The 17,303-nt window shown below is 39.7% G+C and overlaps 2 protein-coding genes across 4 annotated transcripts in view; both read right to left on the minus strand.

Moving 5' to 3' along the window:
- mdfi (MyoD family inhibitor) overlaps positions 1-4,618 on the minus strand; it is a 28,946-nt gene extending 24,328 nt beyond the window's left edge. Inside the window, exons 1-2 of one of the 2 annotated variants that reach the window (XM_056365088.1) lie at positions 4,165-4,618; positions 2,211-2,412 (exon numbers count right to left, since the gene is read on the minus strand). In XM_056365088.1, the coding sequence (XP_056221063.1) occupies positions 2,211-2,361 (151 nt within the window). In that variant the 5' untranslated portion in view covers positions 2,362-2,412; positions 4,165-4,618. Of the gene's footprint in view, positions 1-2,210; positions 2,413-3,317; positions 3,477-4,164 lie in introns of those variants that run through there. The other variant, XM_056365094.1, reaches the window with a different exon arrangement.
- Positions 4,619-12,819: 8,201 nt separating this feature from the next.
- foxp4 (forkhead box P4) overlaps positions 12,820-17,303 on the minus strand; it is a 98,762-nt gene continuing 94,278 nt past the window's right edge. For both annotated transcript variants that reach the window (XM_056393721.1, XM_056393712.1), the window contains one exon: positions 12,820-17,303. This exon is cut by the window's right edge and continues 1,318 nt beyond it. The gene's annotated coding sequence lies outside the window, so the exon portion shown is untranslated.

Raw genomic sequence — 17,303 nt, forward strand, 5'->3', positions numbered from 1 at the left:
GATGATTCTGGATGAGTCATTCAGGCGAGTTGGTCCACATTCTCCTGTTCCCGCCCCAGTGTCAGTCAACCCTTACCATGACCAATCACACAAAGGGGAAGGGTCATAGGTTCATTCCCAAATCCCCAGGAGTATCATTGCAACCTTTAAGCGTTCCATAGTGGTGAATTGGTCCTCACCCCTCAGATCGTCCAAGGAGGCACGTCCCCCACACAGACCAATCTCCGATCACCTCAATACACAACTGTTGCGTCTCTCTGTGAGAAGGCCTCTGACCTAATGAATCATTATGACATCTCGTAAAAACACACAATGATTTTTCTAGGAATTAGTGAGAGTTATGATCACAGCCTCTGAGTATACCATTTGTGATTACTAATTCCCAGTCTTTAAACACAACAGAGTCTCAAGACTCTTCCACTTTGGAAAACTAACATCAATCTTTTCACAAAGGCTATTCTTGTTTTTGAGTAAGAAGCTCTCCTATAGCTTGGACAGATATGAAAGTGCTTTGCATACAGCTTCACACACATACTGCCCAACTTCTTACCATAATGAGGTTCACATGCATGAAAGAGCATGGAGAGGTCTTCTTTCTCAGCACTAATCCACTAGTTCCTCTTTTTCACAAGAAATGCCTTAATCTGTTAATAACTACTTTCTGTCTCTCTTTGGAGACAACCACACTTACAGTATATATACACACACACACACACCACACACACACACACACACACACACACACACACACACACAAATTAGACCAGTCAGCCAGACAAGCAGTCTAACTTTAGTGGGAGAAGCCACAGTTATACTTTGTGCTGGCTTCCTGAGGAACGAGCACAGGTACAGTCAGCACAGCCACGAGAACATGTTCAGACACAAATCTAACGTTTAATAACTTCACCGAGGTATTATCATTAAATCTGATGCTGTACTTACACACATCATGGTAAACCGCAATGTACCAGAGGAGAGAGATGTGCGTGTGTGGATTCTATGTTTTTGCACATTTAATACAGTAATCATGATAGATTGGGTCGAGACCTGCCTTTAAAAAAGAAAACAAAATAAATAAAAGAACTCCATCAACCATCGAAGATTTTTGTGGCAGGTTCCCATGCCAACAAGCCACTTAAATCTCTGCACACTTCCCTAACTGTTAACCACACCTACCCTAATTACCCCATAGGACCTGCACTCTGATCTACAGTCAGTGCTGTGTTTCTCACTGAAGCTTAAGAGAACTTGAAGCCTTTTGACTGATTCTGGATGAGTCATTCAGGCGAGTTGGTCCACATTCTCCTGTTCCCGCCCCAGTGTCAGTCAACCCTTACCATGACCAATCACACAAAGGGGAAGGGTCATAGGTTCATTCCCAAATCCCCAGGAGTATCATTGCAACCTTTAAGCGTTCCATAGTGGTGAATTGGTCCTCACCCCTCAGATCGTCCAAGGAGGCACGTCCCCCACACAGACCAATCTCCGATCACCTCAATACACAACTGTTGCGTCTCTCTGTGAGAAGGCCTCTGACCTAATGAATCATTATGACATCTCGTAAAAACACACAATGATTTTTCTAGGAATTAGTGAGAGTTATGATCACAGCCTCTGAGTATACCATTTGTGATTACTAATTCCCAGTCTTTAAACACAACAGAGTCTCAAGACTCTTCCACTTTGGAAAACTAACATCAATCTTTTCACAAAGGCTATTCTTGTTTTTGAGTAAGAAGCTCTCCTATAGCTTGGACAGATATGAAAGTGCTTTGCATACAGCTTCACACACATACTGCCCAACTTCTTACCATAATGAGGTTCACATGCATGAAAGAGCATGGAGAGGTCTTCTTTCTCAGCACTAATCCACTAGTTCCTCTTTTTCACAAGAAATGCCTTAATCTGTTAATAACTACTTTCTGTCTCTCTTTGGAGACAACCACACTTACAGTATATATACACACACACACACACACACACACACACACACACACACACACACACACAACAACAACAGAGGAGGTTTAGTAGAACTTTGAGGTTATAAATGAGAGCCGATTCAAGGCATGTTAAGACCCATCATCACACAGCTGTTTGTAGAATCTTTTGTTCTTCCTCTAAGACACAGTAATGCAAAACTGCTACACACCAAAAGTAGGTGTATGTTTGACTATTTTTCTGCTGTTTCTTGTGAACCTGTTTCCTACCTTCACTTGGACAGGGCTTTAGGTTTGGGCAGCTGTTTGCTTTCTCTGTGGAGGAGGTTGTATGTGAACTTGGTTGCGGAGCTGGTAGACTGGGGTCCCCATCAACAGGTGGCTCTGGGGAGATGGCAGGGTCGCTCCTCTCCTCATCCATGGACGTAGGCCTGGCTCTTATGGCAGGAGGTGGAGGGGCCAAGGAGTGAGCCTGGACCAGAGAGAGGAGATAGGCAAAAATATTATAACAAAGATGATAGCATGGGTCACATGAAAGATTTCTGAAATTCTGAAATTGAGCAACAAGCCAACAGGCCGTGCTTCATAGGGAGAGGTGTAGTCAGTCACGACTTGAACCAGCATGAATCCCTTTCAGCTATTTAAGAATGACTAAAGGAAGAGGCAGAGTGGCTTGCTGCTTGCATGAAACAGTGGTAACACAACGGAAAAGCCTAATCATAGCCTTCTTTTTAATTAGGAGTGTTTAAACTCTTTTAACCTATGTTATGCAAATAATAACAACAATGGTAGTATTTATTTATATCTAACATTTCTTAAAGCTCTAAGATGCTTTATTAAAGCAAATCATAATAAATCTTTCAATGAACACTAAAACGTGAAATAAAAAGGCATAGTACATAGCACAGTAACAAAAGAAGAATGGAGAAAAAAGTCAAACAATAAGTAATTAATTAAAAAAACAACAGAAAAAGGGAAGAATAGAGCTGATAAAACACAACAAAACTGGAGCATTCAAACAAAAGCTGGCTAAACACATTGTTGTTCATATTTACAAAACTTTATTTCATAATTCCAATCAACACCACAAGCTGGTTTACAATAAAATATGCATACTGTTTAAAAAGCGAAATCTTGGATTTGAATATTTTAATCAATTTCAGAGTGAAATTGCTTCATTAAATCTCCTGCAACAAGCAGAATAAATAAATATAAATGATAATATAAAATAGCAAAATATATATCATATGTGTAAATCGCTTTATGTAGGCCTAACTCTGAAACAACTCAACAATACAGTTAAGAGTAATATTGAAAATTACTCAGATAATTAGATGATGATGAGATCAAGTAAAAGCAAGAATATGTAATACTTACGGTAAACAATAATAGGCTGTTATTTTTGGCGCATGGCTACAGCTCCATTTCTTGCATTTCTTACTAAATGGTTGCTCGGCGACCTATGAACGGGACAACTTTCAGCTAGTCCGCTTTTTAATTTGTCAGGTCGCAGGTGTGTTTTATCCGATATTTTCAAGAGGTTTCGAGCAGCCAATGATAAACGAGCACCGGGAACGTTGTAAAACTCATTAGTAAGACCGTTCAAGTTCACTATGTGGGTCACGTGCCAATGTGTGTTTGGCGTGCGCCTATCTTGCCAAAGCAGCTCAGCTGGACAGCTGTTTGCGCGCTCCCGTGGCTCGCTCACTGCCATCCAAAAGTTTTGACAACCTACAGCTAAAGTTTTGTGAAAAGAAAGGTTAATGGAGCGAAGTTCACCTGAATTCGTGTTTGCTTCATTACTCACTCAATACTCATTCACTCGCTTGCTAGTTTTATTGTAGGTCTACTTTAGAAACGGTAAAAAAGCTTTGAGAAGTTTCGAGGATAGAAAAGACACACCGCACACTCAAAAACAGTGCCAAACTTCTGTCCCGAAAACGTACTTGTGCCAGTCTTTTAAAAAACAAAAAGGTCTAACTTAGAAAATAAATTTACGCTGAAATTTAGAACATAGCCACACTAAAAGTCACTGTTTGCTAATAACGGGCATATTCTGTTTACCTTTATTGCAGGTCTATGCCCTGCTTTCCCAAAACGAGTCCCTGCATGCTGAGACCGTCCTCAGCTGCAGAGTGTGGATCCTTTTCTCTGCCTGGATTTATACTGCAGAATAACTCGCTTTGATGTTTGACGACAACAGCTCAGGAAAACAACTTCTTACCTTGTCTCTGGCTGGGACTCGGAGCAGCCGAGGCTTTGGCTAATTCATTCTCTAACCGCTCCAGGTGGACTTCTCGCCCTCCAAGACCTCTCCCGTCCTCTTTCTCTCCACTCTTATCACTTTACACGAACACCAGATCTCCCTTCGACTCATGTAGGTGTCCCAAACTCCCAATTCAATGCATTTTTCTCCAGCGGAGATAGTTTTCTCTCCGCCTCCAAAGTTTCTCTCTCCGGCTCGCCCCGTCCTCCAGCAGACCAGATGTTGGGAAGTTTGTGTGTCTCTGCAGGCAGCTCGTTGACGCTGAATACTTTTTGTCTGCACTGCAGGTTTCCTCACCTTCTATTGCTTTGTTTTGCAAACAAAGTCCAAGTACACCACCTTTCCAAACTTGTTTAAACCCTTAAATTGAACAGTGACCGTCCTTTGCACTCGGTCTCTCCTCTCTCTTTACTCCCACTATACTTGCCTCAGACTTCTGTGCTGCAGCTATTGGACAGGAAACTACAGTCAGCAGTGATTGTGCTTCCTCCAGGCTACAAACTAGTTGGGCTGAACTATACTGTCATATAATTACCCCTTAACCCGAACCAGACACAGCACTAACACAAGCTAGCTTTCATCAGGAACCATATGTTTTGTCATTAATAATATAGTAAAAGAATTGTGAAGAAACCTGTTTATGCAGTATATCAACACTAAGTTTATTGTCACTTGGGAACTGCATTTTAAATCTCCTATAACAGCATAATATATCATGAGACATTATAAAGTGTTACCTTTGCATCTATTTAGATTTTTAGAGCAATGCTGTACTGTATATTAATGATAATACTGAAAAAATGCTTTTAGTAATTAGCTTAATCAAATAATCAAATAATCAAAAATTAAATCTTTAAACCAGAAGCTTGTGTTTAATAAGTTGAAAAGTAGGCCTACCTACATGTATTGGACTCTGACAAGACTATAGTTGACCAAGACTTTGTTTTCCCAGAATAAAGGTCACTGTTTTTAGTTCGCATGCAGCTGTGACTCACTGTGGGAATTGCCTTCATTCAGTCTGGCGTGCATGAGGCACAGGAGGCTATATAAACTGTCCCAGTGCAGGATGAAACTAGCTCATATTGTCAGCAATGAGTCATGATTCCTCCTCATGATGGTAATTGTATTCAAAAGTAATTACAAGTAGCCCTTCAAAGCACACCCCGAACCTTATACCTACATGCCATTAACACCAGCTGGTTATGTTATCCTTTTAAAAAACATAGCTACCATCTTGTCAAAACCATAACCCAACTGGGTATGCACACATCACAACATGTGTATAACAATGTACTGTATTAAATGGCTCCAAGCACATCATTCTGAAACTGTTCATCATGACTGAGTATATAGCAATGATGATATATATATATATGTATATATATATATATATATATATATGTGTGTGTGTGTGTGTGTGTGTGTGTGTGTGTGTATATATATACATAAATATCAACACTGAATCAACAAACATCAAAACTTAAGATTGTCTTTCAAATTCTAAAAACCTTATTTAATTTAATACACAGTGGATGTGTTGCAATATCTTTATGTTATCAGGGAGGCAAGGTACTAACATGTGATATATGGATACATTTAAGTGCATACAAATAAAAATATGCAAGAAGCAGGACAGCGCTGAGCTTCACCCAGGAAAACCTCTATCTATTAAACTCTGACTAGTTGTCAAACTTGTCTTTGTCTTGACCTTTGACAGGCTTAACTCACTAATGCTTGCTACCAGTTTAACCTCTTTTCCAAACTATGTTCAGAGTTTTGTTGTCATGGAATGATGGTTGGTAGATAGATGCAGTTATCTTGAAAAACAATTCCATGAGGTGTTTGTGTCAAAGGACCTGATATTTATGTTTTGATACAAGTGGTTACCGGTGAATGTTTCGAAATAGATAAGAAGCCTCAATAAATACAAGCTACTCCAAATATCAAATATCAAAAACATTCCATCTTACGCAGTGTATTTTATTTTGCACTAAGATAAATTAGTATCAGTTAATGGCAGAAATCCAACAATAATGTTACTTGAGCCAAACCTGTCTACCTTCCTTTTAAACTTTTCGCAATAACTTTCCGACAGAGAAAACCGCAACCTATCTCCAACTTTGTCAAGTGTATTATTTAGAACTATTTTTACTCATTGCAAACAATATGACTGGTGAAATAAAACAAACAAAAAAAACCCATAAGAATTAGCTGAGTTTCTTGGGTCACATATGATACAGAAGAATACTGCGACAGACAGGCCTCGTCTACTCATGCCATGTTGACACCTGGAGGTTAGCTGAAGTGTGTGTTTTCTATGATTGATGCTTGAAGGCGTGGCAGGGGCGCGAGGTAATTCACAGCAGCAAAAGGCTTTTGAGACAGGCTTCATTTTCACTAATAACTTGATAACCTCCCATTCAATTTGTGTACAGTCACTCATCCCTAACAGTCAGGCTTTGACACTGAAGTATTTGTAGGATTTGTGCTGTGTGGGGGCTCAGTGTCTGTCTGGGCACGAGGGTCAGAGTTTGTGTAGGCAACAGTAGCATTAGAGAGGTCTTGTTCCAGCAGGGTTTTTTTTTTTTTGTCTTTTTCTTTTTTGGTTTGTGAAAGCAATCGAGACATTCTGTATTTTACTTAGGACTGCGGTTTTACAGTTCAGCAGATCAGACTCACTCTGTGATGAAAATATTATGTTACACATAATTCGCATAGACATGAAATTAAGACAGATTTTAACCAAATCTACCACTGAAAGGAAGTGTGATCGCAAAAACAGCAGCATTTCAAAGTCTCTTTGAGCTAATTCATTTGAACACATTTTGAATAGTTGCCCTCCCTGCTGCTTTTACATGCATAACTTACCAGTCTGCCATTTACTGCAGGGGATTTTTAACACGGTGGGACAAGAGCACTCCCAAATTGTTTAAAATTAAAATTCAGGGTTCATTTCAGCCAATTCACAAGATCACAATGTGTTAAATGTGTTAATGAGGAAATTCTCGCCTTTTATCTGATACCTTCACAACAGAAAGACCCTGCAAAAATAAACCAAATAAAAGCTTCAAAAGACCCTGGAGATTGTTGACATTACATCGTGGCCACATTAAATTCTTGTATGTTTGTACAAGATTCAGTCCCCCCCACCTATCCCAGCGCTGAACAATGAGAGTGGAGAAATTTTCTTGTCATCACCTTCCTGAAGAGCTCATGCTGTCTATCCTCTTACTTCCGTTCATGACTCACACCCCACTTCACCATTCACCGCACCCACAAGGCTCTCTGCAGCAAGCTCTTCTAGCTTTAATTTTTATTTCTTACTTGGTATTTACATAATTATTTAAAAGCTAGTGATTCACAGGTACTCAACTGTAATTTAATCAAACCTTATTTAACGGCTATTTAATGGTTTTTAAACACATTTGTCACAGAGGAGGTGGCTCTGTAAATTTGCTGCTTGCCTTTGTTCTGGTTCTAATTGACGGCTTCCTGTAGAGGTGAACAGGGACACTTTGGATCGTCCAGGGTCTGGCGTACCGAGCAGATGAATATGGCAACATCCTTCCACATTCCTCACTTCCAACAGTGCTATCAAACCGGCTTCCAATTATGAAACAGAGACTGAACGCGCATACACATACAAGTATTTTATTCTGTGTAGAGGGACAGAAATAGCTGCAACTGCAACAGATTATATTTTGCCCTTGATGCTGAACAATAACTGTTCTTTAAAGAAATAGTTTGACATTTTGGGAATATGTGTCTTTCGTTCTTCCCAATATCTTGCCTGGCTCTGTCCAGAGGTAATAAAATCTGTTTACCTGTCATATCTTGTTTGTTTTATTAATGCAAAAATTTAAGGGATTATTTCACAACCAGGATGATGCCAGGCAACCAGCACTCCATTCCAAGTTACTGATCTTAGTGCTTTTAGGTGGATTTTGTTACCTCTGGATAGAGCCAGGCCAGCTCTTTCCCCCCAGTCTTTTTGTTAAGGTGGTTAGTGGTAAGGTTCTAGCAGAGCTGAACTCCACCTTAAAAGTCACTCTTTTTATACAATGGAATGGATTTGTTGTTAGGAGGAGAGGGCCAACATTATATTAAAAAATCAAAACCCACACTTGTGTTTATATTTTGGTGGAATACTATAGTAGAGCTGCAAATTTTGCAAAAATGCCACCACACTGTATCACTATACATCACTCCCTCATGTTACTCTCTGTCACAGCATCTCAAAGGCTGAAGTAAAGCTAAGAGGGAAGTTTTAATGCCTGCTACATACTGTAAGAATTGTCCTCACAAAACCATGTCATGTTTCACTATATTGAAAGCAGTGCTACCTTCCTCCCAGCATGTAGACCTGTTCTTTGTTTGGCTGAGGCCTGTGAGGCTTGAGAGGCTTTCCAGTCCACTAACGCCCAGCAGAGAAAGAACAGGTTGCCTTCTCTAGCCACTCAGCGCTGGACGACTGAGGCGAGAGCTGCTCCACTGCTCCAGGACTTCTGACCAGACTGCAAGAGATGCCACATCCAGACCCAGCCCAGCGTCAGATCGGCAGACAGGGTGGGAGGGAAATGTGGAGATTGAAAAAGGGTGAGAGTCCAGACAGATGCAGAGAGAGAGAGAGAGAGAGTGAGAGAGTATGTGAGAACAGAGTGTGTTTGTGTGTGTAGGTGTGTGTTCACAGAGAAGTGAAACTGGAGCCACACGCACACAGAGATCTTCAGCTGAGACCGTCTCTGAGTATTATTCTAAACTTTGGACGTTGATTGTTTCAGTGGTTTTGAGCAGGCTGGTGTGACTGGGAGAGTGAGCAAGGGAGAGAGAGGGAGAGAGAGAGAGAGAGAGAGAGAGAGAGAGAGAGAGAGAGGAGGGTGAAAATGTGGTTCCAATCACTCACAAAGATGCTTTTGTTCTGTGGCTGGGGCCCTCTCTCTCTCTTTCTCTCTCTCTTTCTCTCTCTCTCTCTCTCTCTCTCTCTCTCTCTCTCTGCCACACATGGAGTCTCTGAGTTTCATCCACTTTCCCATCAGCCTTGGCTTCTCAGGGGAGGGTGTAAAGACAGAAAAAGCATACCTGTGAGACACTAACAATAGGAGTCTTTTTTTTTTTTAAACCAGGACAATGACCCAGCATTCATGCAGTACTGATGTTACTCTGTAATATCCCATCACATCAGTGTCATGTTGGCACCTTTTACTTTAGGTTTGCATTGCAAAGTCCTCCTTCTGTCTCTGCCTTCCAGAGCCGATGATTACTTAGCTGTATTATCTTAGTTTTTTTAATACTTGTTGGTTCAATTCAAAGCATTTTGGTGTGATAACCCTAACCCAGATCAAAACAGATTGTTGCTTTGTACACAGTTCATTAATGCAATTAGTGCTGAAACAATTAATGATTGTTTAATCAATTAGTCAGTCAACAGTAAATTAATCACATCTATAATAATCAATGAGCAATTTAAGCCCATTTTTTCATGCAAAAATGCCAAACATTCACTGATGAATCAACTGTTATATATATATATATATATATATATATATATATAAATACATTTTTTTACAAATAAATGAAGAATGAACTTTTTCTGTCATTTTTAAGACTAAATAATTAACCTTAATAATCTCGACTCTAGACCCCAGGCCCTCTTTTATTATAAAAGCTCAAATTACATACTTTGTTACAACACTGTTTAATTAAGGTGATAAAAACAAGTTAACCATGATACTCAATTAATTTGACCAGAATTGCTTATGAACATGATTTTGAACTGATGACATGTTTCAGAGATCCAGTAAACAAAATTACAGAAATAAAGTGGATTTTCATAAACTCTATATCTGTGATTGGTGTTGACAGTACTTTTTATGCAGCAAAAATGCCCATCTAACATCCCAAATAAGTTCATTTTGTATTTCTCTCATTGGAGTTTGTTTGTTAGACGTCTAACAGGAAGTTATGCCTTGCAATTATTATTAATATATTCTAAGGTGCCCCAAGCAAAGAGACCAACAAAACACCTGCTTTGAAGCTTTTTAGTCCATAGAATCATTTTATCAGTTGTATTACTCTTTAGTTGGGACATGCTGCAACTCTCAGTAGGAGAGAAAGTGTGCATCATTGATTCCTATCCCTGATAGAGTTAAGTCGTCCACATCCATTTCTGTCATGAGGTGGAATTACTGTACTGTGTTATTTTGCTTATATGCTGTCTTTAAAGGTGGTTTAAGTAATATTTCCCTCTTTTCTTCTTTTACTTTTTCTTCTTCTTCTTCGTTGTTCATATTGTTATAGTATGAAATGCACAGTGGGCCTTCAGTGCATCAGGCCACACTGAGTGTTAAATTATATCAATGCCTGGATGTTTACTTGTAGCCTACAATAGTAAATTTGAACGTAGACAGAAGAGAAAGAGAGAGAGTCTCAGCTCATTAGACTGAATAAGCAAATCCATGTGGACGCACGCAGCCACAGACACGGAGGGGAAGAAGGGAGAGGGAGGATGACAGAGTGAGTGAACGAGGGAGAGACGGAGAGAGATGTCAGCATGGCTCTCGGTAAATTTATTTTGTGACTCATAGGGTCTGCCTGGACCTCAGTGCTCTCCAAGCTGCTGGGACTAGCAGCCCTCCATACCCACCTACACACCCAATCACACACACACACGAATATTGATTTTAGCATCACAAGCCCATGCACATGCACAAGGAACAGATACACATCCATGTGTGCAAATCCTTTTTCAGACACATAAACGAGACTGCAAACATACATTACACTCTCATGTACACACACGCACACACACACACCTAACGCTTACTCTGTCCAGATGAGCATTAAGAAATATATTCATAGCTTCGGCCTCAAGTTTATGCCAAACATTACTGTGCCACGCCAAGAATAACCTCTTTGTGTGTTGCTCTGCACCCTGGCTCACCTTGTACAAGTATATGGTACTAAGTTTCTGCTTAGTATTCATGATGTGCGCATGCCAGTGAGTGTGTGTTTCTGTATGTGTGCTCGTGTGTGCATGTGTGCTTGTGTGTCTGTAATAGGCTTAGGATGGGGTCTCTCCCAGAACCAAATGTCACAGGGATTTAAGCGTCAAGAGTGAGTTTCCTCCCAGCTGACTAACGGAGAAGTTCGCTAAAAGCACAAGATTAAACAAAGTTTCAACTTTCCAAAAGACAACCAGCCAGTTTCCATTTTTTCTTCCTATGGCAACACATCCACGATGCAGCGCAGAGGTTTAAAGATATGCTGTAGGGCATGCACCAAACCTGCAAGGAAGACAGAGACAGGTGAGGAAGGAGTAGGAAAAATGGAGGATGAGAATGAACAAAAAGTACAGATAGGTGAGAAAAACTAGTTTTTATACAGCATCTACAGTGAATTCAGAAAGTGTTCAGCCACCTTCAGTTTTTTCACATTGTGTTATGTTGAAACCTTATGCTTTTTAATGATTTTTTGCAAATTCATTAAAAAGAAGAAACTGAAATATCAAATTGGCATAAGTATTCAGACCATTTGCTATGACACTTGGAATTTAGGTCAGGTGACTCCCATTTCTCTCAAGGGCCTTCTCCCCTGATTGCTCAGTTTGTCTCGGTTGTTTCAAACGTCTTCCATGCAAGAATTATGGAGGCCACTGTGCTCTTGGGAACCTTCAAAATAGGAAAAAATTGAAGGGCTATGAACATTTTCTGATTGCACTGTTTTCTATTAATCTAATGAGACGTCAGCCACCTGTTTTCTTCTTATACTCCACCTCACAGGGTGTACAGGTATTGTGCTCTGTCTGTTCTGTTCTGCACTCTCTGGCCCACCCTGTTGGTCGGACCATGTCAGTGGACCACAGTGATGTTTGTTGCTGGGTTTGTGTTTATGAGATGCTGCTTGTGCTGTCCGGTTTGTTTACTCCTCCTGGTGGCCACTCTCTGTATCACAACACATGTTGACCCCTCTGAAGTCCTGCAGCAACAACACGGGCCGACTGTTGAACTGTTTCCATCTAACCAGCAGTCTGTCATTTCAGGAGGTTTTTCTGTTCTTTGAGTTGATAAGTGAAGAAGTGTGTTTCCTGTATAAAAGCTTAGGACCATAGCTATTAAGAGTGCTAAAAGCAAATTATCAGTTAGTATTGGCAAAGCTCTGTCCTCAAGAGAACTCCAGTTATAATGAGCAATTCGAGACAGTGGTTGTCATCATTTTATTTTATCAAATAAAATGCAAGTATCAAATATGTTTCAGGAGAACATGATTTTCATATGGACATTTGGTGCTGCAATGGTCATGTTTAGGTTAAACTGAGTTATTCTAAAATAGTTTTACCTGTATAAAATGGCTAAGCAGGATGTTAAGAGGAAATTTGCACTATTTGCCAATTCCATTTTCCCTCACTTCACTGTTAACAGTAGTTATCTTGACTGGTTTTCCTTAATTATAGTAGTTAGAAACTGCAGGAGTCAAGTATATGAAAAGGGGTTTTTGGGGTATTTTCTTCCACTGTGTGTGTGTGTGTGTGTGTATGTGTGTGTGTGTGTGTGTGTGTGTGTGTGTGTGTGTGTGTTTATTCGAAACCACTGGAGAAGAAACACGGACGCAGCATAGGACAGTGTAATAAGTATTTTATTGCATTTTATAATGCCATTGTCAATAATTAGTACAGATTACATGCAACTAGACCTACTGTACAGTTTTTTTATTGTCTGCATGGACAGACACAAGAAGATTCAGGTTACAAATACACAGATATATGTGTGTGTTTTTATACAGCATGAAGGAAAGGGCAGTGACTGGCATTACATGGCTACCCGGGGTGGAGGGTCAGAGGGCTGGGCTCCACTGTCTGTCTAAAGCCACCACCCAGTCCCTGTCCCCGCCTCTTCCTCGGGTCACACTTTCAAATAACAAGAAACAGAACAAAAACCAAAGGATAAAGAGAGGTAAGCAGGTAAACTGAAACTAAGAAACAATACAGAGAGTCACTGCTGAAAATGTACACACATTCCTAAGGTTTAACCAGAGGAGAGCTGAAGTGGTAGTTCCATTGGATTCTGGCTGTCTACTTGATAATACCGTCAGGCAATGCTCCACTTTGAGAGTCCCTTCCCCCTCACGTGACACCTCAGAACTGTCCAATCACACATCAGGATTTGGGCTACCTGCGTCCTTTGAGTCACTCGCCAGCCAATAGGATGCAGACTGGTCCTACAACATCAATACGTGGATGTACGAGAGATAACAGCTACCAGTAAAGGTGATCAGTGAAGTCGATGGAGAGTTTTGGAAGTAGCTTGGTTTTTGTTTGGTTAAGGTTGTGGCATTGGTTTGGTTACAGTTTGGTTAGAGTTCAGGAGTTTGGACTAAGCAATGTTTGCTCGCAATGCCTTTGGTAGTCAGAGGATGAGCTGCATCTCTGAGAGCCGTTCCACATTTTGGTATTGAGACTACGCAAGAGGAGGAGTATCAAAAATGCAACAGTGTCAGTCTTTGATCTGCCTTCATGGGACTGGGAGATGAGGTCTGTGACTGGTCACCACCAGCCAGGTGTGTGACTCAGTGACACCCCCATGGCGCCTGCAGATGATTGACAGCTCTGGGGGTCGGAGTTCAGCACAGGAATGACAGGGGTCAGGGATCAGAGGGAGGGGTCACAGGGAGCTGGGACACTTATTGGCACCTGAAAGGACCAACAGTAATACCTTTCTAGAGCTCTGCATTTTTTAAAGCAAGAGAGGGGCTACATATTCTTACATTTTTTCCTCTTTCTCTTTTTCTTTTTGGAGGTTTTGGTCCTGTCTTTGAGAAAAAGTCCTTCTGAGGTATCAATACATAATGAAGTAACTTTTTAGTTTGTTTTCCATTTGTTTTTTTTCTTTCCTTAAAAATGCATAAATGCAGTACAGAGACAAAAAAGTATCAAAATAGACCTAGCTAAGATAAATATACAAACAGGTGTTACCTAAACCACTTATCTAACTTTTATTCTTTTAATTTTTTTTTAGAGATAATACACTTAAAAAATCAGCGTCCCAGACGTTTTATGAAGAACTGAAAAAATGGAAACAAACAAAACAAAAACAAAACTATTAAACCAAGATACCTGCAGCACTTAATATGATAAATACATATACTTCAGCATTAGCAGTACAGTATAGGAATCAGAGCTGAAAGCTTTACAATAGCTAAACAGGTGCAGAGAGGAAAAAAAAAAAAAAAAACCCCAAAAAAGAAGAGAAAAATCAAAGGACAAAATGGGAAAGAATGCCCTGGAGAGATAAGTGAAGCATTAATATACAAGAATACATCATGTTATGCCAAGCTGGAGAAAAAACAGAAGTGTTACATGGCGACCTGTGAACAATCTACATCTTTATAAAACAGCTTTGTTTACAGGTGTACCTTAAAGCACAGGTCAGAGATCATCTATGTACTGTATGCAGCAGTTCCTCTTGGTTTGGATATTACTAGTAGTAGTGATGAGTTTCATTAAGTGTGTGTTGCTCTTCTCAGCGTCTCTGTGAGTGTTTTGGTGAAGGGGGTACTGCTGTGTTGTGGGTCTTTGGATATCTGGATGGTCAGAGCCTCTGTTTGCACTAACCCATAGCCCTGCTTCTATGCTTCCTCTATGTGTGTGCGTGTGCGTGTGTGCGTGTGTATATGTGTGTGTGTGTGTGTGAGTGTGTATATGTGTGTCCTGGTGGCACTGATATATTCTGCCCATCATTACCCCTGACAACCAGCTCCCTGCAACACCACATAGCCATTAACGACCAGTTTCTCATCGGCTGAGATCATTAATATGCACACGTACAGTCAACGCACACAGTTGAGAGGCTGTTCACATAGCTCAGTGCTAATCGGTTGCAGGAATATGGTCAGTTTTACACAGCTGATAGAAAACTTCTCATATATAGCGAGCACTTCACAACACACTTCAAGACATAGAGAGTGCTTTAGATGTGGTTTAAGGAGAGGTAGTCATTTTTAAATCCATGGAAAGTGAAACGTCTCTATGTTTTTGGGCTCAAGCAGATGTGTTGGGGAGTCCGGATCACCAAATAGCTTTTTTTTTTTTTTTTTTGTTGTTCGTCAGTCATACAGTAAGTGTAACACAATTTTGGCATCCATTATTATCATCGAGGAAGAATGGAGGAAAAAAAAGTATTTAAGAGAGTTCAGTCTCCCATTGGCTATGTGTTGAACTGTTTCGAAAAGGAGGTAGTGTTATTTTTGGTTTTTATCTCGTTTCAAGATGTCTGTCTGCCACTTTGTACTTTGTTAGAAATCAGTCTCTAATGTGACAGGAAACAGTCCTGTTTGAACACAAAGTCATCAGAAAGGTTCTTTCATTAAATAAGAAAACTTGTCTGAAGTGCAAGAGATAGTTTGACAAAAAGTATGAAAATATGAACCCAACTGTGAATTACATGATGTCCCTTGGTTGTTTTTCCTCTTACATTGGTATATTTTCATTGTTTTTAGTTGTTCCCTCTTTGTTGTAATATTCATAGATATTTGGATTTACTGCTCCCTGTTCAAAGATGTGACTTTTGTAACCACATTACAGTAGACTTCCTCTTCCTGTAAATACTACACACACATCAAGAGGGCATGTTTGTTTCCTATAGAGTGAACATTTCTTTTGTTACAACAGCACCAGAAAATATCTTGTAAAGCCAGGTGTTTCAACAGAGCCGAATGTTTTCATTCTGTTTAACCTCTCTTTTTGTTGGCATCTCAGATTGTAGAGGTACACGTGTCCAAATGCCTCACGAGTGCCTCGTCTTTAGGTCTGCTCGTACAGTAGTAGGGCCAGTCCTAGGATTGTGTTTGGAACACAGTTTAGCCTGAGTGTGGGAGAGTTTCACCTCTAAGTGCTTTTTTCTTTTCTCTTTCTTTTTGTTTTTCAGAGGAACTGTGCGAGGTTTGTTAATACTAGTTTTTTGGCCTTATACCTAATGTGAGTCATTCGTAACCACTTATCATGTAAAAGCTTTGATGTCTCCAAATTCTAGTTTGCTTTACACACTTTGGTTTTTGGAATGGTCAGCACTGTAAGTCATGTATAATTTCAACACAATAGTTATATGAATACAATAATAAGAATTCAAACTCCTGGTTTGTTGTCTTTTGGCCAGTTCTTCAAGAAGAAAAAAAAAAAAAGATACTCAAAAAGGGCTAAATAAACTACAGGGTTTTTGGTTTTCTACTTATTTCTTTGGTTACCTGTAACAAAAATAAAATGGGAATAAGCAGATAACAGATTAAAATAAATGTTAAATTTGGTATGGCACTGTAGAGAAAAGTAATGCTTTTATGCTCACGGAAAACAAACAAAAAAATAAATCTCACGTGCTATTCCTTTAACACAAACTCACACAGTGAATTGCAGATAGCTTCTACACAGTAACTATTACAACCATAGAGCTTTGAATCTGAAGCTGAGCAGAGTTGCCACATTTGGTGTCCCACAGAAAGATTTCCCCCTTATTTCTTAATCAATTTGGACACAGTTCCAGGTGGAACCTTTGTGGGATGAGGTATTCTCTGACTGCAGTAATAATATATATTTTTTTAAAGCATTACTGATATTTCTCAACTAAATACACAACCGAAAACAAGTGAATGAGAGAGAATTAACACAAAAAGATTCAACTGTTAAATAATCTGTCTGGATAATGGCAACTTTTAAGTGCTATTTCCAAATTTCTTGCCTGCTACACTTGGGACAGAAAGGGAGAGGGGCAGGAGTTGGGGTCAGGTATCACAAGTTGGGACAATACTGCGCTTTCTTTTCTTTCTTTTCTTTTTTTTTTTTTTTTTTGCCAATACTTATTTGGAATGGTGTGAACAACCAGAGTAAATCAAACAAATTACAATACAAAAACAAAAACAGCATCGTTAGAAAAGGTATGTCGAAACAGAACGCCACCGTGGAAATATTGATCCTCAAAAATAAACAATGATAATAACATCATCAACATAACATCAAATAAAAAAAAAAGAAAAGGAAATGACAAAAGCTACCACACGTTTTTTTTCTTGTTATATTCCATAATCATCAAGATTTTTCTTTTTTTTAGTCACAA

This window comes from Seriola aureovittata, chromosome 2, assembly GCF_021018895.1.
Source record: "Seriola aureovittata isolate HTS-2021-v1 ecotype China chromosome 2, ASM2101889v1, whole genome shotgun sequence".
In the NCBI taxonomy this organism is placed as follows: Eukaryota; Metazoa; Chordata; class Actinopteri; order Carangiformes; family Carangidae; genus Seriola; species Seriola aureovittata.